Source organism: Corvus hawaiiensis, chromosome 5 (assembly GCF_020740725.1).
Source record: "Corvus hawaiiensis isolate bCorHaw1 chromosome 5, bCorHaw1.pri.cur, whole genome shotgun sequence".
Taxonomy (NCBI): domain Eukaryota; kingdom Metazoa; phylum Chordata; class Aves; order Passeriformes; family Corvidae; genus Corvus; species Corvus hawaiiensis.
Window position 1 is genome coordinate 2,504,229 of NC_063217.1, and position 27,470 is coordinate 2,531,698.

At 68.8% G+C, this 27,470-nt stretch overlaps 6 protein-coding genes across 9 annotated transcripts; 3 read left to right on the forward strand and 3 right to left on the reverse strand.

Moving 5' to 3' along the window:
- Positions 1-2,150: 2,150 nt before the first annotated feature.
- INO80B (INO80 complex subunit B) lies at positions 2,151-5,714 on the forward strand. Of its 2 annotated transcripts, XM_048303754.1 has the most exons (6): positions 2,151-2,282; positions 2,570-3,283; positions 3,390-3,573; positions 3,741-3,862; positions 4,044-4,255; positions 4,714-5,714. In XM_048303754.1, the coding sequence occupies exons 2-6, from the start codon at positions 2,776-2,778 to the stop codon at positions 5,176-5,178; spliced, it is 1,491 nt and encodes a 496-aa protein (XP_048159711.1). In that variant the 5' UTR covers positions 2,151-2,282; positions 2,570-2,775; the 3' UTR covers positions 5,179-5,714. The 2 variants fall into 2 exon arrangements, with proteins under 2 accessions (XP_048159711.1, XP_048159710.1); XM_048303753.1 differs by having other exon boundaries at positions 2,151-3,283.
- Positions 5,715-6,445: 731 nt separating this feature from the next.
- WBP1 (WW domain binding protein 1) lies at positions 6,446-8,552 on the forward strand. Its single transcript, XM_048303766.1, has 4 exons — positions 6,446-6,551; positions 6,619-6,721; positions 7,110-7,271; positions 7,743-8,552. The coding sequence occupies exons 1-4, from the start codon at positions 6,489-6,491 to the stop codon at positions 8,297-8,299; spliced, it is 885 nt and encodes a 294-aa protein (XP_048159723.1). The 5' UTR covers positions 6,446-6,488; the 3' UTR covers positions 8,300-8,552.
- Positions 8,553-8,663: 111 nt separating this feature from the next.
- MOGS (mannosyl-oligosaccharide glucosidase) lies at positions 8,664-11,575 on the reverse strand. The gene is made up of 4 exons (XM_048303742.1): positions 11,183-11,575; positions 10,878-11,089; positions 10,614-10,804; positions 8,664-10,499 (listed from the first exon to the last, which is right to left on the reverse strand). Exons 1-4 carry the CDS (start codon positions 11,541-11,543, stop codon positions 8,792-8,794), a joined length of 2,472 nt encoding a protein of 823 aa, XP_048159699.1. The 5' UTR covers positions 11,544-11,575; the 3' UTR covers positions 8,664-8,791.
- A 475-nt stretch (positions 11,576-12,050) lies between these two features.
- CCDC142 (coiled-coil domain containing 142) lies at positions 12,051-17,069 on the reverse strand. The gene is made up of 11 exons (XM_048303740.1): positions 16,988-17,069; positions 16,574-16,670; positions 14,832-16,193; positions 14,666-14,752; positions 14,294-14,458; positions 14,074-14,228; positions 13,835-13,999; positions 13,623-13,737; positions 13,372-13,549; positions 12,634-12,842; positions 12,051-12,316 (listed from the first exon to the last, which is right to left on the reverse strand). Exons 1-11 carry the CDS (start codon positions 17,033-17,035, stop codon positions 12,075-12,077), a joined length of 2,823 nt encoding a protein of 940 aa, XP_048159697.1. The 5' UTR covers positions 17,036-17,069; the 3' UTR covers positions 12,051-12,074.
- Positions 17,070-17,275: 206 nt separating this feature from the next.
- TTC31 (tetratricopeptide repeat domain 31) lies at positions 17,276-21,460 on the forward strand. Of its 3 annotated transcripts, XM_048303746.1 has the most exons (15): positions 17,276-17,489; positions 17,606-17,725; positions 17,852-18,123; positions 18,239-18,322; positions 18,510-18,578; positions 18,684-18,827; positions 18,911-19,139; positions 19,287-19,377; positions 19,457-19,598; positions 20,020-20,121; positions 20,203-20,275; positions 20,352-20,490; positions 20,578-20,652; positions 21,064-21,166; positions 21,249-21,460. In XM_048303746.1, the coding sequence occupies exons 1-15, from the start codon at positions 17,363-17,365 to the stop codon at positions 21,363-21,365; spliced, it is 1,887 nt and encodes a 628-aa protein (XP_048159703.1). In that variant the 5' UTR covers positions 17,276-17,362; the 3' UTR covers positions 21,366-21,460. The 3 variants fall into 3 exon arrangements, with proteins under 3 accessions (XP_048159703.1, XP_048159705.1, XP_048159706.1); XM_048303748.1 differs by lacking the exon at positions 21,249-21,460 and having other exon boundaries at positions 20,858-21,132; XM_048303749.1 differs by lacking the exon at positions 21,249-21,460 and having other exon boundaries at positions 21,040-21,130.
- A 517-nt stretch (positions 21,461-21,977) lies between these two features.
- On the reverse strand, positions 21,978-26,269 carry LBX2 (ladybird homeobox 2). Its single transcript, XM_048303771.1, has 2 exons — positions 25,920-26,269; positions 21,978-22,764 (listed from the first exon to the last, which is right to left on the reverse strand). The coding sequence occupies exons 1-2, from the start codon at positions 26,233-26,235 to the stop codon at positions 22,379-22,381; spliced, it is 702 nt and encodes a 233-aa protein (XP_048159728.1). The 5' UTR covers positions 26,236-26,269; the 3' UTR covers positions 21,978-22,378.
- Positions 26,270-27,470: the final 1,201 nt, after the last annotated feature.

Consider the following 27,470-nt stretch of genomic DNA (forward strand, 5'->3'; position numbering starts at 1 on the left):
GGCGTGGGAGGAGTAGACGGGGTCCCGTGCGGGGGAGACGGGGAGCGGAGCCCCCGTAGGAACCGGCACCGGGACCCCTTCCCCCCCCCGCGCCCCCCGCGCCCCCCACCCCCGGCGCAGCGCTGCCCCCCATTCCCGGTACCTCCGGCCGCTCTCGCTCCGCCGCGATCGCGCACAGGAAGCGGCGGCCGCCCCCGCCCCATGTCCCGCCCCGTGTCCCCCATTCCCCGTGTCCCCCCCCGCTTCTCCCAGGAGCCGCCTCCGTGTCCCCCCCGCCCCCCCCCCGCGGGGCTCCGGGACACCGGGAGTGGGCGGGGGGCGCCCCCTGCTGGGGGGAAAAGCGCGGTGCGGGGGGGGCGGGACCCTCCCCCGGGGGCGCCGGGATTGCCCCAGCTGGACCGGGACCCTCCGTGTGCAGCTGGTACCGGGGGACTGCGACCCCCCACAATGCCCCCCCCCCCCGAGTGAACCGAGACTCCTCGAGATACACCGGGACCTCCCCAAAGCGCACCGGGATGGCCTCAAATGCACCGGGACGACCCCCGAGGGCACCGAGACACCCCCGAGTAACCCGGGAGCCCCCCAGGCGAGCCCGGACCCGCCAAGTGCGGTTGGTACTGACAGACCGGGTCCCCCCGTATTCACCGGAGCCCCCCCCCCCCAAGTGTACCGGGAGCCCTCAAAATGCACCAGATCCACCCCAGGATGCACCGGAACCCCCCCCAAATGCACTGGGATCCCCCAGTATGCATCGGGACTCCCCAGCTGCACCGGGACCCCCCGAGTGTGGGTGTACCAGGTGAACTGGGACCCCCCCAGTACACCAGGACCCCTCAGTGGGCAGCTGGGACTGGGTGAACTGGAACCCCCGAACGCACCAAGACCCCCACAGTGCACTGGGACCCCCAAAATGCAGCTGGTACCGGGTGAACTGGGACCCCCAGTATCCACCAAGATCCTCCCGGGAACTGGGACCCCCAGAAAGATGCCAGGACCCCACCCATACGCACTGGGCCCCCCAAACGCAGCTGGTTTGGGCTGAACCAGGAGCCCCCAAATGAACCAGGACCCCCCAAGTGCCCCGTGTCCCCTGCACGCCCTGTCCCTCTGTGCCACCTGCCCGCGCCCCCTCCCCGGCACCGCGAGCCGCCCCAGCCGCCCTGTCCCCTCCTCGACCCCCAGTCCCACCCAGTCTCTCCCAGTCCTCCCAGTCCCCCTCCCCGTCGGGTGCCGGGGGCGCGGGCGCTTCCCGCTGTGCCGGATCCCACCGGAATTCCCGGCTGGGCCGGGGCAGCGGGACGGGCCGGGGGGCCCGGGGGGCAGGGAGCGGCCGCCCCCGTAGCCTCGTGCCCGGGCTGATCCCGCTGCTCCCAGTGCTCCCGTACCTGCGAGGCCGGGGCCGGGGGGCAGCAGCGGCCCCGGCGCAGTTCCATGTCCAGCGCTGACCCCCGCGCCACCGTGGCGCGGCTGCGCTCGTCCCGCCGGAACATGGGCGGGGGTCCCGGGGGTCCCGGGGGATCCGGAGGGTCCGAGGTTTCTGGAGGGTCCCGGCACTCCCGGGGGTCTTGGGGGATCCCGGGCTCCGGAGCCTTTCGAGGGGTCCGGGAAGTCTCGGGGGGCCCCAATGCGCCGGAGCCTTGGGGGGGGGGGGGGGGGCGGGTCCCGGTATTCCCGGTGTCCCAGGTGGTGCCGGTCCTATGGAGCTTTCCGGGAGATCCCGGCGGAGTCCCGCGGGGTCCCCGCGCTCCGAGGGGTCCCGGGGTCTGAAGCTTTCAGGGGTTCCCGAGGTCCCCGTGGTCCGGGAGCGGGGGGCAGGGTCAAGAGAGTCCCGGGCTCCGGCGCGTTCCCCGGAGCTCGCCCGGGCTCCGGCGCACCTGGGACAGATGGGAGACACCGGGATGCACGGGAGGGAGATCCCGGGATCGGCTCTCCCGGTCCAGCAGAGCTCCGGGATCCCGCGGCGGGGGCGGGGGGGGGGGGGGGGCAGCGGCGGCGATCGGTGCCGGCGGCTCCTGGCACGGGCGGGACAATGGCCCGGGGCAGCGGCAGCTGCGGGCGGGGGGCGGGGGTGTCTCTGTGTGTGTGTCGGGGTGTGACATCTCCGTGCGGGTGTGACATCGCCGTGCGTGTGCGCCGGTGTCGCGGACACGGGAGGGCACGGAGCTGTCGCGCACGCGGGTGTGTCCACAGGGAATCCCGGAATCCCGGAGCGGTCGCGGTGGGAAGGACCCTCTGGAGACGTGCCGGTCCTACCCCCCGCCCAGGCGGTGTCACCTGCAGAGGTGACACACGGCCGGGTGACCTGTCCCGGGGCTTGGCCCCTCCGTGGGGAGCAGCTCTGCCTCGTGCTGAGCTGGGATTTGTGTTTGGTTCGTGGCCAAACCTCCTGGGCACCATCCTGACACCCCGGGGAGAGATTTGTGGGGCTGGGTGGGGTTTTTGCGCGGATTGGTGGGATTCCCTGTGGGATGAGTGATATGTGTGAATATTTGAGATATTTGGGTGGGTGTTTGAGGGGTTTGTGTGGGTATTTGGGAGATTTGTGTGGATTGATGAGGTTCTCTCTCAGTCTTCTCTCCGGACGAACCAGACCCAGCACCCTCAGCCTGGGAAGTGCTCCAGACCCCAAAGCACCCCCATGGCCTCCTCTGGACGTGCTCAGGAGCTCTCTGGTCCCGAGGAGCCCAGACCTGAACACAGCACTCCAGATGTGCCTCAGCTGGGCAGGCCAGAGGGACAGGACCCTCCCCTGACCTGCTGGCACTGCCCTTCCCGATGTCCCCCGGCATTCCATTGCCCCCAGGACCGCCGGGACCCGCGGCTGGGCGGGAACAGTCCCCCAGGATAGCCAGGACACGCACAGCTCACACCTGTGATCACACCTGGGCATTCACCCTGTGCTTTCGCTCACACCTGCGCAGCTCACACCGGTGTGTTCCCACCTGGGCTCACACACTAACACACACCTGCACGTTCACCCCGTGTGTTCGCCCTGTGGTTTCGCTCACACCTGCACAGTTCACACCTGAGTTCACGCCTGAATTCCTTCACACACCTGGCCCGGGCGGCCCAAAAGCACCGCGGTGGCGGTTTCCCCCCGGGACAGCGCACCACTTGCCCACTTCAAACATGGCGGCGGCAGCGTCAGCGGCCCCGGGAAGACGGCGGAAGCGAGTCCGGGCGGAAGCGAGTCCGGGCGGAAGCGGGTCCGTCCGGAATTGGGTCCCCCGCAGCCGGATGCGCAGGGCCTGGCGGCGCGGCGCGATGGAGGCCGGCGGCCACGGTGAGAGGGCGCGGGGCCGGGGGTGGTCCGGGGGGGCTGCGGAGTCACTCCCCAGCGGGGCAGAGCCCGCAGGGACCCCTCGCTCACCCTGTGTTCCCTCTCACAGGGCAGGAGGCCGAGGCGGGCGGCCATGGCGGCCACAAGAAGAAACACAAGAAGCACAAGAAAAAGCACAAGAAGCGGCACCACCACGAGGCGGGGCCGCCCCCGGGCCCCGAACCCTCCCGGCAGCCCCGGCTGCGGCTCCGGCTCCGGATCAAGCTGGGAGGGCAGATCCTGGGCACCAAGAGGTGAGGGGAGACCTGGGTGGCGGGGTTTGGGGGGCAGATCCTGGGCACCAAAATGTGCGAGGAGGAGGTGGGAGGCTGGGCCGGGCGTGTTTCCATGTCCGCCTCTAACCGGGACCCCCCTCCCCGGCCTCACCAGCCTCCCCAAACTCCTCTCTCTTCCCACACAGTGTCCCCACGTTCACGGTGGTCCCCGAAGGGCCGCACTCGCCGTCCCCCTCCCCACTGCTGGGAGGGGACGAGGAGGAGCCCAGCGAGGGGGTCCCCATCGAGCAGTACCGGGCCTGGCTGGGTGAGCAGGGGGGCCTGTGGGGGAGGGCAGGAGAAGCCCTGAGGGGGAAATTGTGGGGCTCAGAGGGAGGGCTGGGTGGGGAGGGGGATGCTCTGGATCCCTCTCATGACTCCAGACCAGTGTGACCCCGGCATGGGGTGACCCCTACGCTCCGTGACTGTTCCCATCCCGGCCCCCCCAGATGAGGACAGCAACCTGGCCCCCTCCCCACTGCCCGAGCTGGACTCCGAGAGCTGCTTCCCTCCCCGCGAGGAGGGGGAGGAGGAGGAAGAGGAGGAGGAGGAAGAAGAGGAGGAGGAGCGGCGCTGGCTGGCGGCCCTCGAGAGGGGGGAGCTGGATGACAACGGCGACATCAAGAGGGAGGTGGACGAGTCCCTCCTGACAGCCCGGCAGGTCAGGGGGCACAGGGGGCTGGGGGCAAGGCTGAGGGGGGCAAGGCTGAGGGGGGCAAGGCTGAGGGGGGCTCTGGGGGCTGCAGAGCTGCTGGCACAGGTCTGGGGAGGGGCTGGAGGGGTTTGGAGACACGGGGACAGGGCTGGAGGGTGCAGGGGCCCCAAAACTGGCAGGGATGGAGGGCTGTGGGGCGCTGCGGGGACACTGGGACAGGGCTGAAGGACTAGGGGCAGACTGAGGGGTTCTGGGGGGGCATCATGGACCTCCTGGGTCATGGCTGAGGGAATCCGGGGGCGCTGCAGGGACCCCAGAACTGGTGTGGGGCTGAGCCGGAGCTGTCAGGGGTCCAGACTGGAACCCATGGGGAGCCCTGGAATTGGTGGCGAGCCCATTTGGAGCCCCCGGAGGTCTCTCAGGCCCCTCCACCCCCACCCTGACTGCCCCCCGTGCCCCTGCAGCGCGCGCTGCTGCACAAGCAGCAGAGCCAGCCCCTGCTGCAGCTGCCCATGGGCGCCAAGGCCAAGGAGGTGACGGAGGAGATGCGGGAGAAGCGGGAGGAGCGGGCGCGGCGCCGGCGGCTCCAGGCCGCCCGCAAGGCCGAGGAGAGCAAGAACCAGACCATCGAGCGCCTCACGCGCACGCACAAGGCCAAGGTGAGGGCCCTGCGCGAGCGCCGCGCCCGCCCCGCGCCCTGCCCCGTCGTGCACTACCGCAGCGCTGGCGACGGCATCACCGTGTCCTTCCCCGTGGGGCTGCCGCTGCCGCTGCCCCCCGCCACCGCCCCGCCCGTGCCCCCCGCCCAGCCCTGCGCCGTGCCCGGCTGCCCCAACCCCAAGCGCTACAGCTGCGCCCGCACCGGGCGCCCGCTCTGCAGCCTGGGCTGCTACCAGCGCAACCTGCAGCTGCTGCAGACGCCGGGGTGAGCTCCCCAGAGCGGGCTGCGGGGGGCTACGGACCCTCGCCGGGTGCTACGGACCCTCCTTAGGGGCTACGGATCCTTTGCCGTGGATACAAAGGGCCAGAACAGTGAGCCATACGGACATAGGGAGGGCTGGGGGGTGTCTGGATTCTCCACATGGACACAGAGGGCCGGAAGAGGAACCTGTAGATCCTCCACCGTGGACTTGGAGGACTGTGGGGAGCTCCAGACCTTCCACATGGAGCCAGAAGGCCAGAACAGGGGGCTTTAAATCCCGTGCCATGGACACCGAGACCCTGACCACTTCACATGGACACAAGGGACCTGGACAGCTGCACTTCGTCACGGACATAGGGGGGGCTCCTCCAAATGGATATGGACAGCGGGGATGTGGAGCTCCAGAGGGCTCCAGCCCCTCCGCCGCAGGCACAGAGGGTTGGGGACCCCAGCAGGGACTGGGGGTGTTCCTGAGGGGATAAAGGAGGGCCCTGGGAGGGGCGAGTCCCGGTGTCGTGGGGCTGATTAAAGGCTGTTGGTGAAGGAGCCGTGTATGATGGGTCTGTTGGGATGGGGGAGACAGCCCGCCCCCCGGGAGCGTTATGGTACAGTCCGGCACCCCCCCGGAGCACTATGGTACAGACCCCACTTCCCCCGGCAGCGCTGTGGAACAGCCCAAGCCAACCTCCCCTACGGTGCATTATGGTCCGTTCCGGGTGGGCGGGGCGTTCTCCGGCAGCGCCCATTGGCGGGGGCGCTGCCCAGCGGAGAGCGGCGACGCTGATTGGTCGGTCGCTCCGCCAATCAGGCAGAAGAGGCCCGGCGTACGCGCCCATTGGCAGCGCCGTGCCGAGCGCCCGCCCTGGGGCGGGCCGGGGGCGGCCGCGTTCCCCGTCGGGCTCGGGACTGGGCCACCATTGGCGAGTATCGTCGTCAGTCAGGGCCTGGGGGCGGTGCTCCGCCTCCGGTTGGTCGCTGCGACCGCCAATCACGGCGGAGGCGGGGCTCGGCCCCTTTGTCTCTGTTGTTGGGCGTGAGGCTCAGGCAGACGGCGCGCCATTGGCTGCAGTCGGGCGGCGGCGCCGGCGCCGATTGGCTGTCGGCTGCGGCGCGGTCGCTGGTTGGCCGACGGTGGCCGGGGAGGCGGGATTTCGGGCCGGGCGTGATGGCGGCGGCGGCGGCCCCGGCCCGGGCGGCGACGGCCGCGGGGGCCGCGATGGCGGCGGCGGCGGTGACGGGGCGGCGGCGGCTGCTGCGGGCGGCGGGGGCCGCGGCCGGGCGGGCGCGGGGCCGCGGCGGGCTTTAGGCGGCGGCGCCATGGAGCGGCCCGGGAGCGCCGAGGGGGCCTGGGCCGCGCTGCTGGGCCGGCAGCACCCGCAGGTACCGGGCGGGCCGGGGCGGGGGGGCCGCGCGCGGGGCCGCGGTGACGGTGCGGCCGTGCCCGCAGGCCCGGGAGTTCTGCCCGGGGTTGAACAACCGGCCCTACGTGTGCGAGACCGGGCACTGCTGCGGGGAGAGCGGCTGCTGCACCTACTACTACGAGCTGTGGTGTGAGTGCGGGGGGCTCCGGGGAGAACGGAGGGGATCGGGGGCTTCTGGGAGGGCTGATGGCTTCGGGAGGATCCGGGACTCCGTGGGGGTCCTGCGACTCGCGGAGGTCAGGGGCTCTGTCGGGGCTGGGGCCTCCGTGCGAGTCCTGCAGGAACTGGGGTGGAAGACGGGGACTGCGGGCTCCGAGGAAAATCGGGGCCCCTGGAGCGGTCCTGCGGCTCAGGGGGCCTGGGGGCTCCGAGGTACACTGGGGGCTCAGGAAGAGCTGGGACTCTGGGGGGACTGAGGGTTCTGGGAGGTTCTGGGGGCTGCAGCCGGACCCCCCCCGAGGGAATGGGGGATTCGATGTGAGGGTGACCCCCCCGCTCTGCGCCCCCGTTCCCGCAGGGTTCTGGCTGCTCTGGACCATCCTGATCCTGCTGAGCTGCTGCTGCGCGTTCCGGCACCGCCGGGCCAAGCTGCGCCTGCAGCAGCAGCAGCGGCAGCGTGAGATCAACCTCATCGCCTACCACGGTGCCTGCCAGTACCCCCCGTCCGTGGGGGACCTCCGTGAGTGAAGGGCTTCTGAATTTCCCCCGTACCCCCTAGTCCCAGCCCCTGCCAGTACCACCCCCCTCCACGGGGGACCTCAGTGCATCGGGACCCGCAGCACCCCACATGTGTCACCCCCAGTCTCTCGTACCCCACCATCTTCACGGGGGATCTCAGTGAGTCAGGACCCCCTGTGTCACTCCCCAATACTCTGCCTCCATGATGGACCTCAGTGAGTGCGGGATCCCTGGATCCCCTGCCCCACAGTCCCCCACGTGCACCCCCCAGGCCCTGCATCCCCCCCAGCCCCACATCCCCCTCCCTGCCCCGGGCTGTGCTCTCCAGCTCCATTCCCCACATCCCCCCAGCTCTGCCCTGTGCCATGCTGTGCCCTTCCCCTCCATCTCCATCTCTATCCTCTCGGGGGCCGTTTCCCGGTGCCCGCCCGTGTCCCGGGTGTCGCCCTGACCCTGCCTCTTCCCCCGCCAGGGCTGCTGGCCTCCTTCAAGCTCCCGGCGTACGAGGAAGTGGCGCAGCGCCCCGGGACGCCACCGCCGCCCTACAGCCCCGGGAGCCCCTCGCTGTCCCCCGGCTCCTCCGGGGGCTGCAGCTCCTGCTCGTGCGGCTGCTCCTGCGCCTCCTCCCCCAGCAGCTCCTCGCTCTCGGCACCGGGCACCGACGAGACGGACCCGGAGCCGGGCCCGGGCCCGGGAGGTGGCAGTGCTGGCTGTGATGGCGGCTCCAGCAGCACCGGTGCCAGCTGGGACCTGCCCCTGCCCGAGGAGCTGCCGGCCCGCGGGGGCCCTCCCAAACAAGTCCCCCCGGACTTCTGTGAGGCCGAGGGCCGCCCCTGCTCTGACACTGAGAGGGGCGAGGACGGGGGTGGTGGAGCGGCGCTGGGGGGTTGCTCCGGGCGGCACCGACGGCTCACAGGGGATTCAGGCATTGAGGTGGGCCGGGGCCCGGAGGAGGAGGAGGGCGAGCCCGAGGGCTGTGGGGGGCCAGGGGGTGGTGGGGGGCCTGGCTCACCTGTGCTGCCCTTCTGAGCCCCCCACAGGCCCCCCAGCTGGGGTCTGGACTCATCACGGAGCCCCTGGGGGCTCCTCGCCCTGACTGACACCCACCCTGCAGCGTGGTGGGGTCCTGCTGGAGCCCCTTTCCCTCTGAACTGCTTCTGGGGCCTCCCCCATGATCCCGGTGCTGCTGCCTGGGGCGGCCCCATTGCCTGGGGGGTGCCCAAGACCGTGGGGGTGGGTGGTCCCGGCGCATTCTCTCACCATTAAAGAGATGTGGAAGTACCATCGCCCCTTGTGATGACTCCACAGGGAGGGAGCAAAAACATCCCCCCGTGGCACAGGGAGCACCAGTCTGACCTGGGGTCAGCGAAGGGGACATTGTGACACCCTGACATGGGTGGCAAGAGGCCACAGTCACAGAGGTTTATTGCAGGGGAAGCAGGGGGGCTCTGGCACAGCCCCCCAACACCTCCCCTGGCCCTGAGCACGCCAGGCAGGCGGAGGCACGCAGAACCCCACACATTAATAGTCCTCAGCCATGGCCAGCACAACGAGCGCAGACCAGCCGGCAAAGGGGTGACAACCCTGCCCGGTGCCATCGCTGTCCCGGTAGTGCTCCCAGAGGAAGCCGGTGGCTTCATACTGCCGGAACACGTTGGCCACGAGGTTGTGGCGCAGCTCCCGGTACAGCTCGGCCGTGCGCTCCCGGTGCGGCCCTGCCGCCTGTGCGTAGCTGTGCAGCGCCCGCAGTGCCAGGAAGTTGATGTTGACCCAGATGGAGCCGCGCCAGTATGGGGGGTCGTGCTCAGTGTTGCGGCGCAGGTACCAGGGGCTGTCACGGGCCAGCGAGCGCAGCCCGAAGGGCGTCCAGAGCTGCCTCTCGCTGCGCATGGAGCCCAGGAGCGCCGGCAGCCGTGGGGAGTCTGCCTGGAGCAGCTGCAGCAGCAGCGGGAACAGGCTCACGTAGCCCAAAGCACCCACAAACTGCGGCCGCGGCGCCTCCCGCACCTCCCGCCGCAGCTGTGGGGCCGGGGGAGGCCGGCCGGGCACAGGGGCCGGGCGGTGCCAGCGCAGAGCCACGGCCGCGCTGTGGTTGCCGAAGTCAGCGAAGGTGCTGAGCTCAGGTGCCCAGTGCAGCCGGTCCAGCAGGTCGTTGTCGCTCAGGGCCTCGGCCATGTCACGATAGAGCGCGAGGGGCTCGCCCAGGCGCTCGGCCAGCGCTGCCAGCACGCGGGCGCCCAGCGCCATCCAGCAGCGCAGGTCCAGGTGCCGCTCCTGCGTGGACGGGTGGGAGGCACGGGGGTAATCGTCCAGCCCTGACGCCAGAGTCTTGGGGTTCAGGAAGCGCTCGGGGTCGGTGTCGCGGCCGCGCCAGCGGAAGGTGAAGGGCTCGGGGCCGGCCTGGGTGCGGTTCAGCCACTCGAACCAGGCTTGCAGGCGCGGGAAGAGGCGATGCAGGTAGGGCAGGGGCGCGTCGGGCAGCAGCCGCTCCAGCGCCAGCAGCAGCGTCGGGGGGTTCGCCGTCTCACTGTGCTGCAGCACAAACTCAGGGGGTACCCGGGCCCGCGCCTCGTCCCCCAGGATCTGCTCCCGCGGGATCCAGCCGTCGGTGTTCAGGAGGTCGAGCCAGTGGGCAAGGATGTCACGGGCCAGCGCGGGGTCCCAGCGGGCCAGCAGCAGCAGGTGGAAGCCCTCATCCCACAGGAAGCCACGCGGGAAGCAGGAGCGTGAGGGCACGGCTGTGAACAGCGTGGACTCAGCACCAGGCACCGGCTCTTCCCGGCGCTCCGAGCGCAGAAGGGAGCGGCCATGGAAGAAGCCGATCCCGCCCAACATCTCGCTGAGTGCAGCCTGGGCGAAGCGGCGCTGCGGGAGGGACACCCCACGTGCCCCCAGCCCGAAGGTGTCCTCGAAGCGTTGCTCAAAGGTGGCTGTGTGCCAGGCCAGCGCTGCGCTCAGCGCTGGCCCCGCCAACCGCCCATGCCGTACCCCCGCGGCGCTGCCCGACTCCAACGTCACCTCCAGCACCGCTGGTGGCTCCAGCGTCACCTGGTGCAGCAGCAGCTGCCCCTGCGGGGCCTCCCCGGGCAGCCCCCCGGTGCTGGACACCCCGAAGAAGCGGCGGCGGGGCCGGCCCGGTGGGGAGAACACGGAGCTCTCACGGAGGCTTTGACGGACCAGGTCGGTAAGACGGTGCAGCCCCGGCACCCTCGCGGCCAGGAAGTTGTAACTGTGCGGGACAGGAGAGTCAGGGATGGGGGACATGGTGGTGATAGGGGAAACAGGACATGGGGGCAGATGGAGGGGACACAGAGGGTTTGGGGGCTGCAGCCCAGGGACTCACCTCGCGTACTTGGGCCCCTCCCCACCCTCCCCAGTGGGGGGCAGGAAGGTGAGGGTGAAGTCCCCGAGCTCCTCTGCCGTCCCTGCCACGGCTGCCAGCCGTGTCCCGTTCTCCAGCACCGGCCGCAGCGTCCCCTGCCCATCCGTGGCCACGTAGAAAAAGAGGGACAGGAGAGGGGCCGGACCCTTGCCCTGGGGACAAAGAAGAGGAGGATGACAAAAGCTCCCCGGCATCCCAACCCCTCTCTCACCCTCGTCCCCTCACCTCCATCTTTGCTGTGACCCGCCAGCTCCAGTCGCCGCCATGGTCTCCCCCCGGCTGCTTCACGAATTCGGTTCTCAGCACCAGCCCCTCATCGCGGATCTCCTGCACTCCGAAATTCTCCCCGTCGTGCATCAGCCACCCATACCGCGACACGCCGTCGTTCTGCTCGCTCGTGTGCCGCAAGTTGCCGCCGTGTTGGAGCCACATCAGTCCTGGAGGGGCGGGGAGGTGTCAGGGGCAGCTCTCGTGGTGGGAGCGGGGCCGGACGAGCCCCAGGGCGGGGCAGAGCCCCCCGCGCCCCTCACCGGTCACGACAGCGCGCGGGCTCCGCGTCTTCATCCCGAAATAGACGTGAGGCCGGTAAGTGCCCCAAAAGTAGGTGGGCGATGCGAGAGGCCCGGTGGAGCCAGGGGGGACGGCGGGAGGCGCGGGGTGGGGAGTGACGAGGCGGGAGGCTTCGCTCCACCGGTTCCATTCGGCCGCTGCCGCCGCCAGACCCAGCGCCAGCGCTGCCGCCGCTGCTGTAAGCGCCAGCACCGTCCGACCCCAACCGGAGCCTCGAGGTGGCTTTTGTTGTTGCCGCAGCTTCGGGTCCCGCTCCCGGAGCCGCTCCCGGGGCCGTTCCCGGGGTCCATCCCCGCCGCGCCGCCGCCGCTCGCCCGCCATCAGGGCAGTCGCGCTCGTGACGCCAGCGCTGCGCGACGTGTGGCGAGGCCAATTCCGCGAGCGCCCCCTGGCGGGCGGGAGGAGCACGAGCAGGCTCGGTCCTCCCAAGGACCCCGCGGAACCCAAAGCGGCCCCGAGGGGACAGCGACACCGCAGGGTGTCCCCCGCCAGCCCTGCCACCCAGCCCACGCCCCTCCCGTCCGTTTTGTTATGATCGTTGATCTCTCCCCCAGCCTCTCCGGGAATACCCAAGTGACTCCCATGGACTCCCAGCCTTCCCTAGAACCACCCTGCTATGCACCTGCAGTGTCCCCCAGGAACCCCAAGGGAATCCCACCCTTCACCCCCAGCCCCTCCAGGACCCCCTAGCCCCACCAGTCTCCCCACAAGAGTTCCAGTTAGATCCTTCCCACCAGCAACTGGTGCCAGCTGGAATCCCAGGCTCACACCCCAGTGATGCCAGACCCCCATCCCCCCGTATCCCACCCACAGACACAGCCACAGCCATGGTGTTGCCATGTTTATTCCAGGTCAGCCCTCGGGGCTGTTCCCGACACATGGCAGCCCTGGCACGCGCCAGCGGCGGGCACGGTGCAGCCGCAGGGACAGCCACTGCTGCTGGCTGCCTGGGAAAGGGGATTCGGGACGGGACGGGAGATCGGCCTGCGGAGCTGGCACGGGGGTCCCTGGGATTGGTCCCAGCCCCTCCAGAGGGTCCTGGCCAGGGAGGGGGTCTGTGGATGGTTCCAAGGGGTGAGCACCTTCGTCTGAGCCTGGGAAGGGATGGATAGGCTGGGATACCAGATCCTGCTCCCAGTAGGGGTTCTTGTCCCCATGCACCTCCCCATCCTTTTCTCTCTCCCTGTCCCCATCCATCCCTGCACCCCATCCCTATCCCACGCTGTCCCATCCCTTCCCCACCCCATCTCATCCCAATCCCACACCACCTCATCCCATCCCACTCCCATTTCATCCCCACCGTATCTCATCCTCATCCCACTCCATCCCATTCCCATCTCATCCCCATACTATCCCATCCCCGCCCTGTCTCATCCCATCCCACCCCATTCTCAGCCCACCCCGCTCTCACAACAGCGCCGGAGGCCGCTCCAGCCCCGAGGGGGGCCCCCCAGCCCCCCCGGCTGTTGCAGGAGGCACCGCACAGCTGCGTCCGTGTGCTGGAAGACGCAGAGGGCCTGCAGCGCCTGCCGGGCCTCGGGAGCCAGCCCGGAGCGCTCTGAGCACACCAGCTCCCGCACCGCCTCGAAGTCCCGCCGGAGCTGCAGGGCACCCTGCAGGCTGGGATGGGGGTCAGGGTGGGCATGGCACCCCTGGAATCCCCACCGGGACCCCCTGGCACTGCCACTATGCTCTGGGACTACCACGGAGACAACGGCACTGCCATCAGACCCCCAAGACCACCACCGGGACCCCCACAACTGCCCACCAGAACCCCTGGCACTGTCACTAGGACCCCCATTGGGACCCCTGGCACTGTCGCAGGGACTCCAACCTGCCATCGGGCCTCCTGCCCTGCCACGGGACCCCCAGCACTGCCACTGGAACTCCTGAAACTGCCACTGAGATCCCTGGCATTGCCCACTGGGACCCCCCAGCTTGATACTAGGCCCACCAGCCACACCACTGGGACTTCCAGCACTGTCACTAGGACCCCTGCTCTGCCACCAAGACCCCAAGACCACACCGGCACCCCCAGCATTGCCACTGCGACCCCTGGAACTGCCACTGGGACCCCCAGGACCCCCACTGGGACCCTTGGCACTGCCCACCGGCTGTGGCTCTGGCTGTGGACCCCCTTCCCCAGTACCTGAACTTGATCCGGCGGGTCAGGATGTGATCCATCCAGGCCTCCAGGAAGGCTGTGGTGACCCGTGCCAGGGTGGGCGCCTGGGCATCGTGAGGCAGGGCCTGGGCCCCCTGCAGCACCTGCCCCAGCACCGCCTGCACCGCGGCCGCTGCGTACGCGCTGGGGGAACTGGGCAGCTCTGGGGAGCACAGGGACCCCGCTTAGTGACCCCCCAAAGCCCCCCCCAAGCACCCCACATCCCCCACACCCACCGGCACGCGGCCCGAGCCGCCAGTGCCGGCCCAGTGGCATGGTCTGGTCGAAGATCTCAGCCGAGAGCCGCTTGCAGCTGGTGGAGAACATCCGCAGCACGTCCCTGGAGAAGAGCTGGGACACGGGGAACATGGGGTGGCACAGGGTGACACCGGGTGACACGGGGTGACATCCTCATGCTCAGGATCCCCCTCCCGCGGTCCCACCATACCTGGATGCTGTTGGCCATGTCACGGATCTGCTGGCACAGCTGGAGCTCCCACGGGGACCCCGGGCTGGGGAGTGGCTCAAGGGGGCTGTCCCCATGAATGTCCCCTGGCTCCGGGAAGGTCCCGCTCACCTGCACCATCAGCTGCTCTGCCTCTGCCTTCAGCACCTGGAAGGGAGAGGGTGGAGTGAATCCAGCCCCTCCGTGTCCCCCCAGAGCCCCGTAACCCCTGTGCCCCGTACCTGCAGGTCTCCCTGGGTGACCAGCAGGAACTGAGGCAGCGCCCAGGCCGCCAGGTACCGCCCGGCCCGGCCAGTCAGCCACGCGTGGGCAGCCGCCACCGCCGCCAGGCACCGGCCCAGCACCTGCAGCCGCAGGCAGAGACCCCCGGGGGGGGCTGTGGGTGGGGGTCAGCATAGAGAGGACCCCTAGACCCACCTGTCCTCCCCGGACCCCTCTCACCGTGCGGGCGGGTGGGCAGCAGGCACAGACAGCGCAGGGCCAGTGCCACAGCTGGGAAGAGGCACTGGAGCTGCTGGGCCGTGCGGCTGCACCCTGGCCCCGGGGGCCCTTCTGGGACCTCCAAGCACTTGTCTGACAGCCCTGAGCCCAGAGCACGGGTAAAATCTGCAGGAGAAACAGTCAGAAGGCCCTAACATCCCCCACTTGCACCCCACACCCCACCCCATATCCCACATCCAACACTTCGTAGTGTACCTTACTTCCTCACCCCCTACCCACCAAGTGCCCCACATCCTGCCCCCCACCTTGTACCCCAGAGCCCACACCCTGTACCCCCTGTACCCCACCCTGTGCTCCCCCAGCCCCCCGTACCCATGTCCCAGCTGCAGAGGACGCTTCGGCACAGCAGGCGCAGGCAGAGCCCTCCCAGCTCCTCCTGGCACTCAGGGGGCACACGGGCTGTGGGCACACATGGGGGGTCAGGGCAGGGCAGGGACACCCTGAGACAGCCCCGCACTCCCCCTGTATCCCCACGTACCAACAGTGAGTGCACGGCTCAGCTCCCACGCCGCGGTGACAGTGGCTCCGGGGGTGGCAGGAGGAGTGCCCGGGCTGTCCCCCAGCACAGCGCCCGCAGCCTCCCAGAGCAGCACGCGGTACCGGGCACTCAGTGCGGTGGCCGCGGGGCCGCGGGCAGCGTCCAGCCACCGTACGGCCTTCCAGCCACCTGCACTGCCCGGCCGCAGCCCCGGGACCAGCCCCAGGGGCTCGGGGCTCTCCGACAACACCGGCTGCCACAGGCTGTCAGCTGAGGCCACCAGCACCCCAAAAACGTGTCCCATCAGCTCCTCGTCCTCCTGGCACAGCGCCTGCAGCTCAGCCGCCAGCGCTGGTGGCACCTCTGCTCCAGAAGGTTCTGTGTCCATTCCCATGCCCATCCCCACAGCGTTGCGTCCTGGTGGCCACGGCACCACCACGTCCTTCCAGCAGATGTGTCCATCCCTGATGTCCCCATCCTGGGGCCACAGGAGGGGCTGGAGCCTCTGGGCCACGGTCCGGCCACGCTCGGCCGCCAGCAACTGCAGCACCCCACCCACTGTGAAGGCACTGGGGGCCTTCCCCTCAGGGCCCAGCTCCTCCGCCAGCCCCTGCACCACGTGGTTGTAGATCTCCAGCCCCTGGAAGAGGTCAGCCAGGCACTCAGAGGCCGGGGCGGGGGTGCCGGGGCGGCCGAGCTCCTGCAGCCGTCCCTCGATGTGTTGCCTGGCCAGGCGTGCGGCCGTCAGGGCGGGCAGCAGCAGCGCCCACCGCATGTGCACCACGGCCTCGCCCCGGCGCCTTGGCAGCGCCCGCAGCCACGCGTCCGCCCGCAGCCGCCGCAGCAGCGCAGCCCAGTGCCCCGCGTGTGCCCGCAGCTCCAGGCACAGCTCCTGCAGCGCCGGCGCGGGGTCCCCAGGCTCTCCGGGCCTCGGCAGCGCCAGCAGCCGCCGTAGGAAGTCAGAGGAGGCCTTGAGGCGTCGGGTGAAGTCGCGGGCCAGGCGGAGCTGGTGACGGTGCTGCAGTAGCCCGTGCAGGGCTGCTCCCCGCTCCGCCACGCGCTGCCGCACGGCGTCCTCGGAGAAGTCACCGGCACCGCTGGGATGGGGCCGCACGTACCCCAGGAAAGTCTCGGTGCGAGGGTCCTCCCAGACGCAGAGGCAGCGGCGCAGCCCCAGGAAGCTTTGCTCCAGTGGGACCACGATGGACGCTGCTTCATCCTCATCCTCGTGGTCATCCTCATCACCGTCACCGCGCCGGCACGACCGCGGGGACAGCAGGCGCCGCAGTCCCGGGGTGACACAACTGCGCAGCATGGCCTCTGCCCGCTGCAGGGAGCGTGCCAGAGGGCCCCGCGACCCGCCTGGGGGGCACGGGACCCTCAGGGACCATGGCGTAGGGTGGGAACCCCAAAGTGCAGCACAGAACCTCAGTGTGGGGCAGCGCCTGCCCACACCTCCCCGTTACTGCCACAGTGCCACCCTAACCCTGAGACACCCAGGACCCCCCGTTACATTCCCCACAGGCCTCCTAGGACCTCCATAGTCCATTGGTGTCCCTGCAGCCCCCCAGGACCTCGCAGCCCACTGGGGTCCCCATAGCCCGCCACACACCATCAATACTCCCCCAAGGACCCTGAACCCCATTAGGACCCTCCACACTCCTCCAGGACCACGCGCCCCATCAGGATCCCCGCAGCCCCCCAGAACCCGTTGTGGTCCCCACAGCCCTCGGGGGTCTCACCGGGCTCGGGCGGCTCCCCGCGGGCAGCCCCATCGCCCGGTCCCGGCCGGGCCGTCAGCAGCAGCAGGATGAGGCCGCCCAGGCCGGCGTCGCCCACCTGGAGGAGGACGGGGGGCTTAGGACCCCCGGGCCGGGGCGAGGGGCGGGGCCATCCCGGACCCCGCCCATTACTGACCACGCCCCCAACAGTGACCGCGCCCTCACCACGCCCCAGACCACGCCCCACAAGCGCCTGCTGTGACCACGCCCCCAACCATGACCGGCCGTCTTGGCCCCGCCCCGCCCCCTGTGCCGTTGCCATGGAGACACAGCACTGCCTGGGCCCGGTACCCCCCCGCCCCACCCCGTTACCGGCCCGGCCCCACCGCTGCCCCGTGAGGGCTGTCCGAGCCCCCCTGCCCCTAGCGGCCTCACCTGCAGACATAGCTCTCCGCCGCGCCGCTCAGCGCCGCCGGCGTCCATGCCGGGCCATCCCGGGGGCGGCGGCAGCAAAGAGGCTTAGGCCGCGCCCTCGCTAATCCGGAGGGCTGGGCCAAACCGGCCGCCAGGAGGGGCCCGGCGTGGGGGGCGGGACGAGCGGCGGGGGGCGGCCGGGTCCACGGCCTTGAGGCAGGAGGGGATGGCGGGAGAAGATGTGGAGCCCCGGTCCTGCGCTGTGCGGGCCCTGCGGGCCGCCGTCCTGCCCGCACCCAACATGGCGGCCGGGCGGCCTCAACCGGCGCCGTGACGTTTTTCCGGTAGGCCCCGTGATGCGATTCTGAGGAGCGGCGGTGGCGGCGGCTCTTGGCGATGTGGGGCTCGGCCGGGACGCGGGATGGCGACGGGCCCGGGCCCGGACTAGGCGGCTCCGGCTTCGGGGCTGCCCCCGCTGCCTGCCCCTGGGGCTGCACGCCCGGGCCCGCTGGCTGGAGCGGCGGTACGGGTCGTAGCGGGGCCCGGGGGGCGCAGGGGTGGGAACCCGGAGCCGGGCCTGGTGGCGGCCTGGTTTCGGTTCCGCCTCCGCCGGCTCATGGGTGTTTCCGCTTCCCACAGCGCCTTTCTGCCCCTGGCACCGTATGTCCAGCTTCGGCGGCCTCCCGGTGCCGTCGCAGGGCCCCTCCCAGACTGTGATCAAGTATAAGACGGGGGAGCTGTGTCTGCTCTGGGACGACGGTGAGTGGGGCGGGGGCTGCCGGGGGGTCCCCACTCTCGGGAGTTGCCAGGGGAGGGGGAACTGGGTGGGGGCTGCTGGTGTCCGGTGCCTGGAACTGCTCCTCACATCCCCCGTTCTCCTGCCAGGCCCCAGGGTGGATTACTACCAGCTGCAGGATGACGACGGCGATGGAAATGACGATTACGATGAGAACGAGTTCGACACAGATTACGAGGACCGGGGCGATTTCTGGGATGTTCCTGTCGCAGAGGGGCCCGTTCCCTACAGATACTGTGGCTTCCGGAAGTCCTTCCTGTGCTCGGAGCCGCCTCCACAGCTCCCCCGGACCTCTCCGACCGCCCTGGATGCGCTGCTCGACCGGCTGCCCACACCCTGCCGGACCAGCCTCACGGCAGAGGTGGGGAATCCCCCCTCCTGCTCTCCAGGGGCTGAGGGGTCCCGGTTTGACATCACGGGAGGGGTCCCACCTCGTGGTCCCGGGGACATCCTGACTCAGGGTATCCTTCCTGCAGGAGGCCGAGAGGAACGCGCAGGAGCTGGTGGCGGAGGAGGAGAGGGCGAAGAGGAAAGCAGAGAAGAAGAAGCTGAAGAAGAAGGTGAGTGAGCTCTGGGAAGGGGCACTGCCAGCCCCTGGGGATTTGGGTCGCTGCTTCTTAGAGTGCTGCCAGCAGGTCCCTGAGCTCGGGGATCTGAGTTGAGGGTGAGGGCTGAGGGCGGTGGGGTTGTGGGGACTGCATTTCTCTGCCTGACACCTGCTCATGGGTCCACATTCTCCCTTTCCAGAAACAAAAAGACAGAAAGAAGCGGGAGAAACTGGGTCAAGAGCTGAAGAACAAAGAGAACACTGACCTTGTGAGTGACCAGTTCGGCCGCCTCGTGCTGTTCTGGGAGTCCCCAGAGATGAGGCCAGGCTGCATCCCCTACCCCAGGCACCTTACCCCCTCCCTCTCCTTGCAGAGCCCCCCGAGTTGCCCTGCGGGCACTGGGCCCCCCCCGAATGGTGCTGAGGAGGAGGGATGCTGCCCAAAGCCCTCTCCGTGCCCTGGGGACTCCCCAGTCCCTTCAGGGGAGCCTGGTCCAGAGGACACGGAGGTGACAGAGGTGAGGGACGGTTACCCCAGGGGAGCCATCTGGGGGTGGGGGCTCCAGAGGCTCTGCCTGCCCATCTCTCCCTGCTTCCCCAGGAGGAGCTGGACCTGAGCTGCACCTTCGTCTGCAAAGCACGGGAGAAGGCGGGGGTCCGGCTGCCCCCCCCAGGCAGTGACCGGTCCCCTGGGACCCAGAACATGGAGCCAAGCAGGAAGGTGCCAGAGAAGGGGAATGGGGACCCTGAGGAGAGGCCTGTGCCCCCCCAGCCCCTCCAGCCCAGGGCCCCCAGCCCCAGCACGGTAGAGCAGAGCCTGATGCTCGCAGGTCAGTGCAGGGACCCCCAGAGGGGTGAGGGGAGGACATTGGGGGCTCTCCCTGCTTCTCCCCAGCTCAGCGGGGCTGTGCCAGGGGGACTGTCCCTCCCTGGGGAGATTTGTGTCCTCACTAACCACCCTTGTGTCACCTCCCCAGGCCATGGGATCGCAGCGGCCCAGGTGGGCCAACACACTGAGGCTGTTTATGCTTTCACCGTCGCCCTGGAGCTGAACCCCCAGGAACACCGGTGAGCAGAGGGGTCTTGGGGTGGCCTGGGGATCCTGGGGTGGGAGGGACAGGCTGCAGTGACACCCCCATCCCCACAGGCTCCTGGGGAACCGCTCGTACTGCCTGGAGAAGCTGGGTCGATACGAGGAGGCGCTGGCGGATGCGGAGGCGGCGCTGGCACTGCGGCCGGGCTGGCCCAAGGGCTCTTTCCGCAAGGGCAAGGCCCTGCGGGGGCTTCAGGTACCTGGGGTGGCTTCAGGGACTGTGGGGCTGGCTGGAGGGGGTGGGGATCTTGGGGTGGGGCCTGGTGGGTGCCATGGCTGGGTGAGGGGCTGCAGGGTGCCAGGAGTGAGTATGGGGCTTTCAGAGTGGCTGCAGGGTGCTGTGGGCTATTGTTGGGATCAGATTGGGGGTTGAGGGGTGCTGTGGGGAGCTGTGGGGTGCTATGGCTGCATGGGTTGTGTTAGGTGTGAATTGGGGCTGTGGGATGCCACGGCTGGGAGGACTGGGCAGGGGACTGTGGGGGTGCTGCAGGGTTTTAGTGGAGTGAGGCTGGACTGGGGGATGTCAGTGAGGCTTTGAGGTGCCATTTGGGCTGGGTGGGGAGTGTGGGGTGCCTGTGGGGCCAGGCAGGGGGCTGTAGGTGCCTTCTGGCCCCCAGCGCTACGCCGAGGCTGCACGCACCTTTGAGGAGCTGCTGCTGCAGGATGGGGCCTGTGCCGAGGTAGCCACGCAGCTGGAAGCCTGCCGGGCCCTGCTGCAGGTAAGACCCCCTTTCCCAAGCCCCCATCCCCTGCCCCCTGTCCTGCTGTGCCCCCTATGCCTCACCCCTGTCCCCTCACAGCAGTGCAGCCGCCCCGGGGGTGTCCTGGTGTCCCCCTTCCTGCTCAAGGCTAAGGAGCCGCTGTTTCTCCCGGGTAAGGGACAGGGGTGGGTGGGTTGAGGGGGCCTCGGGGGTATCCCTGTGGGTGCTCAACCCCTCTGGCCCCTCAGCAGCAAGAGGGGTGACCAGGAGCTGCCAGGACACAAGTGGCACCAGTGTGACGGGAGGCAGCGCTGGGAGCCCCACACGAGACCCAGAACCTGCTGTGACCAGTGGCCACCTGACACTGCCACCGAACCACCCTGCCAAGTACGGGTGTCTGGTGATGTGGGGGGGGCACCCAGAGTGCCCGTGGGGCAGTGCTGGCTCTGTTGACACTAGGATGGCTCTTGGCAGGGACTGCTTCCCGCTCTGGGTGGGCAATGTCACCTCCCACATCAACGAGAAGGTGCTGTATCATGCCTTTGGCCGGTGAGTAACCCCCAGGACCTTTCCCCCTCAAGCCCCTGGCATAGCCTTGGTGACCCCCAAGCTCCCCATCTCTGTCTCTGTCCTCATTTTTGGTGGTTTTGACCTGCAAGGGATGCTTGGGGAGGAGCCTCTGACACACACACTGCCCCCAGGTTTGGGGGTCCCTATCCCACAGCTTGGGGTGTCTTTAACTGTTCCTCCTCAGGTTTGGGCGTGTCTGTTCCCCCATTCTGCAGAATTGGGGGTGTCTCACTCTCTCCATCTTTGGAGGTATTTCATCCTTCCCAGGCTGTTGAGGGTTGCTAAACCTGCTTTGCATGTTTGAGGGCCTCTGACCCTCCCACCCTGCAGGTTTGGGGGTCTCTAACTCTCCTCCTTCCCATTTAGGAATCTCTAACTGTTGCCCCCCAGGTTCGGGGAGATCCGCTCCATGCAGTTGCTCCGAGGGCGCCACTGTGCCTTCATTAACTTCTCCCGGAAGGCGGAGGCCGAGGAGGCCTACAGAGCCATGCAGGTGAGCTGGGGGTGGCCCTGGGACACCCCGTCCCCACAGGGAACCTGTCCTGGTGCCAGCTGCCAGCTCCTTCTGTCCCCAGGGTGCCACCGTGGAGGGCAGCAAGCTGTTGCTACAACTCAAGCACCCGTCCCACGCCACCCCGGCCCCCCTGCCCCGTGCCAGGGGCAGGGGCATCCCCAGGGGGCTACTCAGCTGACCCTGCTCTGTTGGGGGGCTGCCAGGGCCCCCCCTCACCTGCCTGTGCCTTGTCCCCCACTGCTGGGGGTGGGAATGTCTCCCCATTCTGCCTTGGGGGTGCTGGGGGTCAGGGCCCATCCTGCAGCCCCTTGAGCTGGGGGGTGGGCCCGGGCTGTGCCCTGTGGCCCCTCAGGGATTTGTACCCTTTGTACAAGTTTTTTAATAAAACTGGGATTTGTTTTTCTCTCTCGCCTTCCTTTGAGCTGGTGTCCCCCAGTCTCTCTGCCACCCCTCCCCACTGCAGTCTTGGACCCTCACTGCTCCAGCCCTCCCATGTCCCTGCCTACCCCGTGTCCCCCCTCTGTCCCCCGTCACCCCCCCATGTCACTCCAGCCCCGAGGGACAGTAAAGGGGGGGTCTCCAGCCCCCTCTTAATGTCACTGGCTGGTGACAGGAGCTTCGGGGGGGGGGGGGGGTGTGACAGGCGTGAGATCAAATACAATTTGATTAATATGCAGATTGAGGGGGCAGGGGCGGCCGCAGCCGGTAATTAATCACGGGTTAAAACAAATTAATGCCCGCGGTGGGAGGTGCTCGCCCGGAAAAAAGTGGGGGGTGGGAGGCTCTGGGGTCCATATTAAGGTGTCGCCTTTATTGCAAATATTTACACCGGGGCCGATAGAAAATAAAATTTTAAAAAAACAATGGAAAGACAAACAAAAAAAAACCAAAAAAAACCAACCCGAAACAGGGTGCACCGAGGGGGCGGGGCTGGGCTCGGCTCCGGTCGGAACCGAGCCGAGTGGATACAGTGGAGCCGAGTGAGTCCGAACGGACCCGAGTGCACCCGAACGGAGCCGAACGGAGTCCAGCGGATCCGAACGGAGCGGTCTCGGCCTGAACGGACCCGAGTGAATCCGAACTCAGCCGAGCCGGCCCGAATGGACCCGCGTGGATCCAAACGGAGCAGTCTCGGTCCGAATGTAGCCGAGTGGATCCGAACGGAGCCGAACGGAGCCGAGCGTGCTCGGCTCAGTCCGCCACGTCGATCTCCTCCTCCGAGAGCTCGGCGGATTCTGTGGTCCCGGTGCCGGTACCGGGAGCCCCCGGGGGCTCGGGCAGCCCCGCCAGCTGCTGCAGGGCGGCGGGAGGCAGCGCCTGCAGCGAGGCCACGTCCGCCCGCAGCTCCTCCAGGTCCCGCTTGAGCTTGGCGCGGCGATTCTGGAACCAGGTGATGACCTGAGCGGCGGAGAGCGCCAGCCGCGCCGCCAGCGCGTCCCGGTCCACCGGGGAGAGGTAGCGCTGCCGCCGGAATCGCTGCTCCAGCTCCCGCAGCTGCTGCGCCGTGAACGCGGTCCGGGACTTGCGACGCTTTCTGCAGGGAGGGCGCGGGCCCGAGGCGCCCGGCGGAGACGGACCTGCGAAGACAGCGGGATCAGGGCACAGAGAACGGGGAACGACACCGGGACCCGCACCGGGGAACGGCCCGCGGGCGCCCGGCGGTGAAGTGCCTGCAGGGGCGGCGGGGGCAGGGCATCGCACCGGTAACGGCCCCGGGACCCGCACCGGCACCGGGACCCGGAACGGACCGGCACTGCCGAGCCGCGCAGATCACTGCGGGCCTCGACCTGCGGGGCAGCGGCGTCAGGTCAAAGCCACGGGCACCCGCACCGGAACCCACTCCGAGCACTGCGGGCCCTGGTCTCTGGGCACAGCAGTGCCAGGGCACCGGTAACGGCAGCCGCACCGGGACCCGCACCGGCCCCGCCGAGCCGCGCCGAGCTCTGCGGGTGGGGCCCGGCCCCGCCGACGCCCGATCGAACGGAGACGAACCGGCCCACATCGAGCCGTACCAAACCGAGTCGTGCCCAACCGAACCGAGCAAACCAAACCGCAGCCGGTGCCGGAAGCCGGGAGTCATCGTTCTACAGCGGCCTCGGTCGTGTCGGAGTCGCCCCCGCTGCGACCGAGGCTGAGACACTCGTGTCCCGCCGGCGGCTGCTCCGGGAGCCCGGAACGGAGCCGGGAGCCTCCGTAGGGAGCCGGGATTCTCCTTCTTCCCCACGATTCCAGGAGATCCGGGGCCATGCTGGTCCCCCGATCCGATCCCGTCGCCTCTCTCGGCCCCGGTGCGGTCACTGCTGCCGCCAGCAACGCAGAGAACCCCCGGCGAGACGCGGATCTCCACCCCGGGCACGGCTCCACGCCGCCGGCAGGATCCCAGTCTCGGTCCCGATCTCTTTCCCGCTCCCGCCCCTGGTCCGTTCCAGCCCCGCCGCTGCCGGCGGCACCGATCCTCCTCTCACGGCTCACGGGCTTGCCGATAACGCCGCTCACGGGCTTGCCGAGGCCACTCGGGCCGTGCATCCCTCAGTAACAGCGGTGGCTCCCAGGGTCTCTCGCAGCGCAGACTCCACTCCTCGCTCGGTAGAGGAGCCCCGGGCCGTCCTGGCCGAGTCGGTCGATCCGCCCCGGTAGCACGGCTTTACCGCGGTCACGAAAACCCGATCGATCCCATGTTCGTCCGTCAGTCCAATAACGGGGCTTCCCCTCCGCTCTCGGAGCCCCGATCGGCCCCGTTTCTGTCCATCCGTCCATCCCGGTAACGGGGATTTACCCCTGCTCAGAGAGCCCTGATGGCTCCGTTTTCAGTCCGTCCTTCCGTCGCGGCGAAGAGGCGTTTTCGTTCATCACGGAAGCCCTGGGCTGTCCCGGCTGTGTCCGTGGGTCCGTCCCGGTAACGAGGTTTTACCTGAGTTACCGGCACTTCCCTCTGTCCGGCAGTCCCGGCTCGTTCCGCCGTTACCCGCCGCCGGTTCGCGACCGGGTTTTGTTAATTCTGAGATCCCCGCTCGGCCGTGTCCATCCACCGTCCGGCCGGTACCGGAGCTTCACCTCCGCTCCGGGAGCCCCGATCGCTCCCGCGTCTTGCCGGCCGGCAGCGTTTTTTTCGTTCATTTTTATTAGTCCCGTGTCTGTCCTCCTGTCCGGCAGGTAACGGGAATTTACCTCCGCCTCGGGAGCCCCTGTCTCTCCCATTTCTCTCCGTCTGATCACCCGGTAACGGCTTTTTCGTTATTTTTTTCCGACGCTGTTTCTGTCGGTGTGTCCGTCCGGTACCGGGCCTTTTTGCCTTAATTCCGGGAGCCCAGATCGGCCCCGTTTCTACCCGTCTGTCCATCCCGGAAAAGGGAATTTTTTCGCCTCCGTTCCTGTCCGTCTGTCCGCCCGGTAATGCGATATTTTCGCTCACTTATTTCGTTCTTTGCCGTGTCCGTCCGTCAGATAACGAGGGTTTTTACCTTAAAACCGGGCGCGTGTGGCGTCCCCGTTCTGTTCGACTGTCCGCCCGTTAACGGGTTGGTTTATTCGTTAATCACAGCTCTGTCTGTCCGTCTGTCTGCCCGGTATGGTGGGTTCCTCAATTACTGGAGCGCCTCTCCTTACTTAGGGTTTTTTTTCCCCGTTAATTATCGGAGCCCGGCTCCATCCTTGTTCATCTGTCCGGCCGGTAACGAAGGTTCGGTTACTCACTGCTGATCTGGCCGTCCGCGTCCGTCTGTCCGAAGGGCTTTTCGTTACCGGCGGGAGCCGCGTTGTGCCCATCCGTGTCCGTTAATTACCGGCACGCGGCTCTGCCGTGACTGTCGGTCTGTCCGTCCCGGTAATGGTTTTTTTTTTTTTCACGTTAATCGCGGAGACTCTCTCCGTCCTTCTCGGTAAGGAGTTGTTTTTCTACGTTAATTACCGGAGCCTTTTCGGTCTGTCCGCGTCGGTCTGTCTGTCCCGGTAACGGTTTTATTCATTCCCGGCGACGCCGTGCTTTGCCTGTCCGTGTGTCCATCCGTGTGAGGGATTTCCCGTTAATCCTGGAGTCACGATCGTTCCGTCCGTGTCCGTCTCTCCAACCCAGTAACGGATTTTTTCGTTCCCGGAGGCGCCGTGCTGTCTGTCGATGTCCGCCCGTCCTCCCGGTTCGGCCGAGCCCGGGAGCTGCGGGACCAGTTCGTGAGTCCCCATCTGTGAGCGGCCGTCGGACCTCGCCGGTACCGGGTTGCTCTGGAAGGCCAATCCCGGACGGAGCCGCCGTCCCCGCCGAGGGTCGGGCCGGTACCGGGTTTCCGTTGCCGGCGGGCCCGATCCGCCACTCGGCCCCCGCGCTCGGTCACGGTAACGGTCACGGTCACGGCTCGGCGGGACCGATTCGCGCCTGGTCCCGCGCCTCCCGGCAAAGCTGCCGGTTCTCCCGGAGCTCCGGTGCCTCGGTGCCTGTGGCGGCTCACGGGGCCGGGGTTCGCTCCGGTTCCCTGTGTCCGGCCCCGGGACTTCTCCCTCCCTTCGGACTGAGTCTGCCGCGTGTCCCCGGTGTCCCGGCCGAGCACCGGCGGCTTCTTGGGTCTCCCAGCCGCGCTCGCCCCTCCGGGACAAGGAGGAAACTTCCCGGGACGGGGGACGACGGGCGTCCCCGGCCTCGCCATGGCCTCCCCACCGCCCTCCGTCCCCGCCACCTGCCCGGTGCCCTCCTCGCTCCCGGCGGAGCTCCCCCGCCCCAGCAGCCCCCCGGCCCCGGTACCTCCGGCCGCCTGCAGCATTCCCAGCTCCAGCCCCTGGAAGGTTTTACTGGCGAGTTCCTCCAGCGCCCAGAGCGGTGAGGCCGGGGCGCAGCCGCCGCCGCGGGGCCCTGTCGGGGCGGGGGGGGCGGCGGGACCGGTCCCAGTCCCGGGGGGGCTCCCGCCGCTGGGGCGCCCCAGGATGTCCTCGATGCCGAAGGGGGTCAGCGGTTTTGTGGTGTTGGCGGGGGGCGGGAGCCGGTCCAGGGGGCTCCGCCGGTGGCCGCCGACCGCGGCGGGCAGCGGGGGGGAACCGGCCGCCTCCCCCGCTGAGGTCATGCCGGGACCGCGGGACCCGCGCCGGGACCGGGACCCGCCGCCGCCGCCCCCCCCCCCCAGCCCCGCGATTCCCGTTCCACCGCCTTAAAGCCCCGGGATACCGGGAGGAGGAGGAGGAGGAGCCACGGACGCCCCCCCTGTCGAGGGGGGGGGGACCGACCCCTCTCCGCCACTACCGGGGCGCAGCCCCGCGCCTCCCCCCCGTCGTCTCCCCCATTTTAACCCACCCCAGTGGGTCCCCCCTCCTCCTCTGCTCCCTCCTCATCCTCACCGTGGCTCTTACCCTCACCCAAAAATTTATTGGCTCTTTTGCTCTAAAATGCCCCATAAAAGCATCGGGGCCGCGGCTGGGAGTGATTAAGCCCTTTTGGGTGGGTTTTGGGTTTCAGAGCCATAAATTCCCCCCCCCCCCTCCCCACATTCCCGCTGCCCTTTCCCGGTACAAATAGCTCCGGGATTTCGGCCGCTCGTAAAAATCCCGGGATGCCGCACACGCAGGTGAGGCCCGGCTGGCGACGCCGCGTCCGGATTATCCGGCGGGTTTGGGGCTGGGGGATGCCGAATCGCCCCTCTGGAGAGGTGATTCGGCACCCCCCAGCACCAATCCCATCGGGTGACCCCATGGATCTGTCGCTGGGATCGGGGACATGGCGAGGTCACGGGGGTCACGGCGGTAATGAACCTGCGGACGATGCGGGGGGGGGCCGGTGGGAGCACACGGAGCCGGGTTGGGGGAGCAGGTGCAGGGGGATCCGGCAGCGCCGATGCCAGGATTATGGAAGTGGGGAGGGGGCGGGAAGGCGGAGGGGGGGGATTTTTTCCAATCTTGCTGACAAAGGCAGAACGCGATCTCCCGGCTGGAAATCGGAGTTTGACAAATTCAACCTTGAAATTTCCCAGCAGCCGGAGCAATTAAAGGCCGGCGGGTGGGGGGGGGTGGGGGGGGTGGGGAGAGGGCTCGGTTTGGGAGAGGGACACGGGGCCCCTCGCACGGCGGCGTGCCGGGCACAGCGGCGTTTGCACGGATTCCTCGCACGCGGCTTTTGTCCTCTCCGCAGGGCGCGGGGAGATGGCGGAGCTGCCGTGGCCGCACGTGCCGCCGGCTCTCACCGGGGGATGGAGCCCGTCCCGGGATGCAGGCGAGCTGGTACCCCCACGGGGACCCCCACTCCCCCCACGGGAGCTGCCGGTGGTCCTGGACTCGGCTGGACCCCTGTGAGCCCAGTACTTTCCAG

Bases quoted from the DNA above. Each gene is read 5' to 3' on its own strand.
- INO80B (XM_048303753.1), top strand. From the start codon at position 2,776: ATGTCCCCCGGCATTCCATTGCCCCCAGGACCGCCGGGACCCGCGGCT. The intron at 3,284-3,389 runs GTGAGAGGGCGC...TCCCTCTCACAG, and splicing joins GATGGAGGCCGGCGGCCACG to GGCAGGAGGCCGAGGCGGGC. The intron at 3,574-3,740 runs GTGAGGGGAGAC...CTTCCCACACAG, and splicing joins CAGATCCTGGGCACCAAGAG to TGTCCCCACGTTCACGGTGG.
- WBP1 (XM_048303766.1), top strand. From the start codon at position 6,489: ATGGAGCGGCCCGGGAGCGCCGAGGGGGCCTGGGCCGCGCTGCTGGGC. The intron at 6,722-7,109 runs GTGAGTGCGGGG...CCGTTCCCGCAG, and splicing joins CTACTACTACGAGCTGTGGT to GGTTCTGGCTGCTCTGGACC. The intron at 7,272-7,742 runs GTGAGTGAAGGG...TTCCCCCGCCAG, and splicing joins CCCGTCCGTGGGGGACCTCC to GGCTGCTGGCCTCCTTCAAG.
- MOGS (XM_048303742.1), bottom strand. From the start codon at position 11,543: ATGGCGGGCGAGCGGCGGCGGCGCGGCGGGGATGGACCCCGGGAACGG. The intron at 11,090-11,182 runs GTGAGGGGCGCG...CCGCCCCTCCAG, and splicing joins CCCGCGCGCTGTCGTGACCG to GACTGATGTGGCTCCAACAC. The intron at 10,500-10,613 runs GTGAGTCCCTGG...TGTCCCGCACAG, and splicing joins GAGGGGCCCAAGTACGCGAG to TTACAACTTCCTGGCCGCGA.
- CCDC142 (XM_048303740.1), bottom strand. From the start codon at position 17,035: ATGGACGCCGGCGGCGCTGAGCGGCGCGGCGGAGAGCTATGTCTGCAG. The intron at 16,671-16,987 runs GTGAGGCCGCTA...GTCCTCCTCCAG, and splicing joins GCGGAGAGCTATGTCTGCAG to GTGGGCGACGCCGGCCTGGG. The intron at 12,843-13,371 runs GTACTGGGGAAG...CCCCCATCCCAG, and splicing joins ACCCGCCGGATCAAGTTCAG to CCTGCAGGGTGCCCTGCAGC.
- TTC31 (XM_048303746.1), top strand. From the start codon at position 17,363: ATGTGGGGCTCGGCCGGGACGCGGGATGGCGACGGGCCCGGGCCCGGA. The intron at 18,323-18,509 runs GTGAGTGAGCTC...CTCCCTTTCCAG, and splicing joins AGAAGAAGCTGAAGAAGAAG to AAACAAAAAGACAGAAAGAA. The intron at 20,653-21,063 runs GTGAGTAACCCC...GTTGCCCCCCAG, and splicing joins CTGTATCATGCCTTTGGCCG to GTTCGGGGAGATCCGCTCCA.
- LBX2 (XM_048303771.1), bottom strand. From the start codon at position 26,235: ATGACCTCAGCGGGGGAGGCGGCCGGTTCCCCCCCGCTGCCCGCCGCG. The intron at 22,765-25,919 runs GTACCGGGGCCG...CTGTCTTCGCAG, and splicing joins AATGCTGCAGGCGGCCGGAG to GTCCGTCTCCGCCGGGCGCC.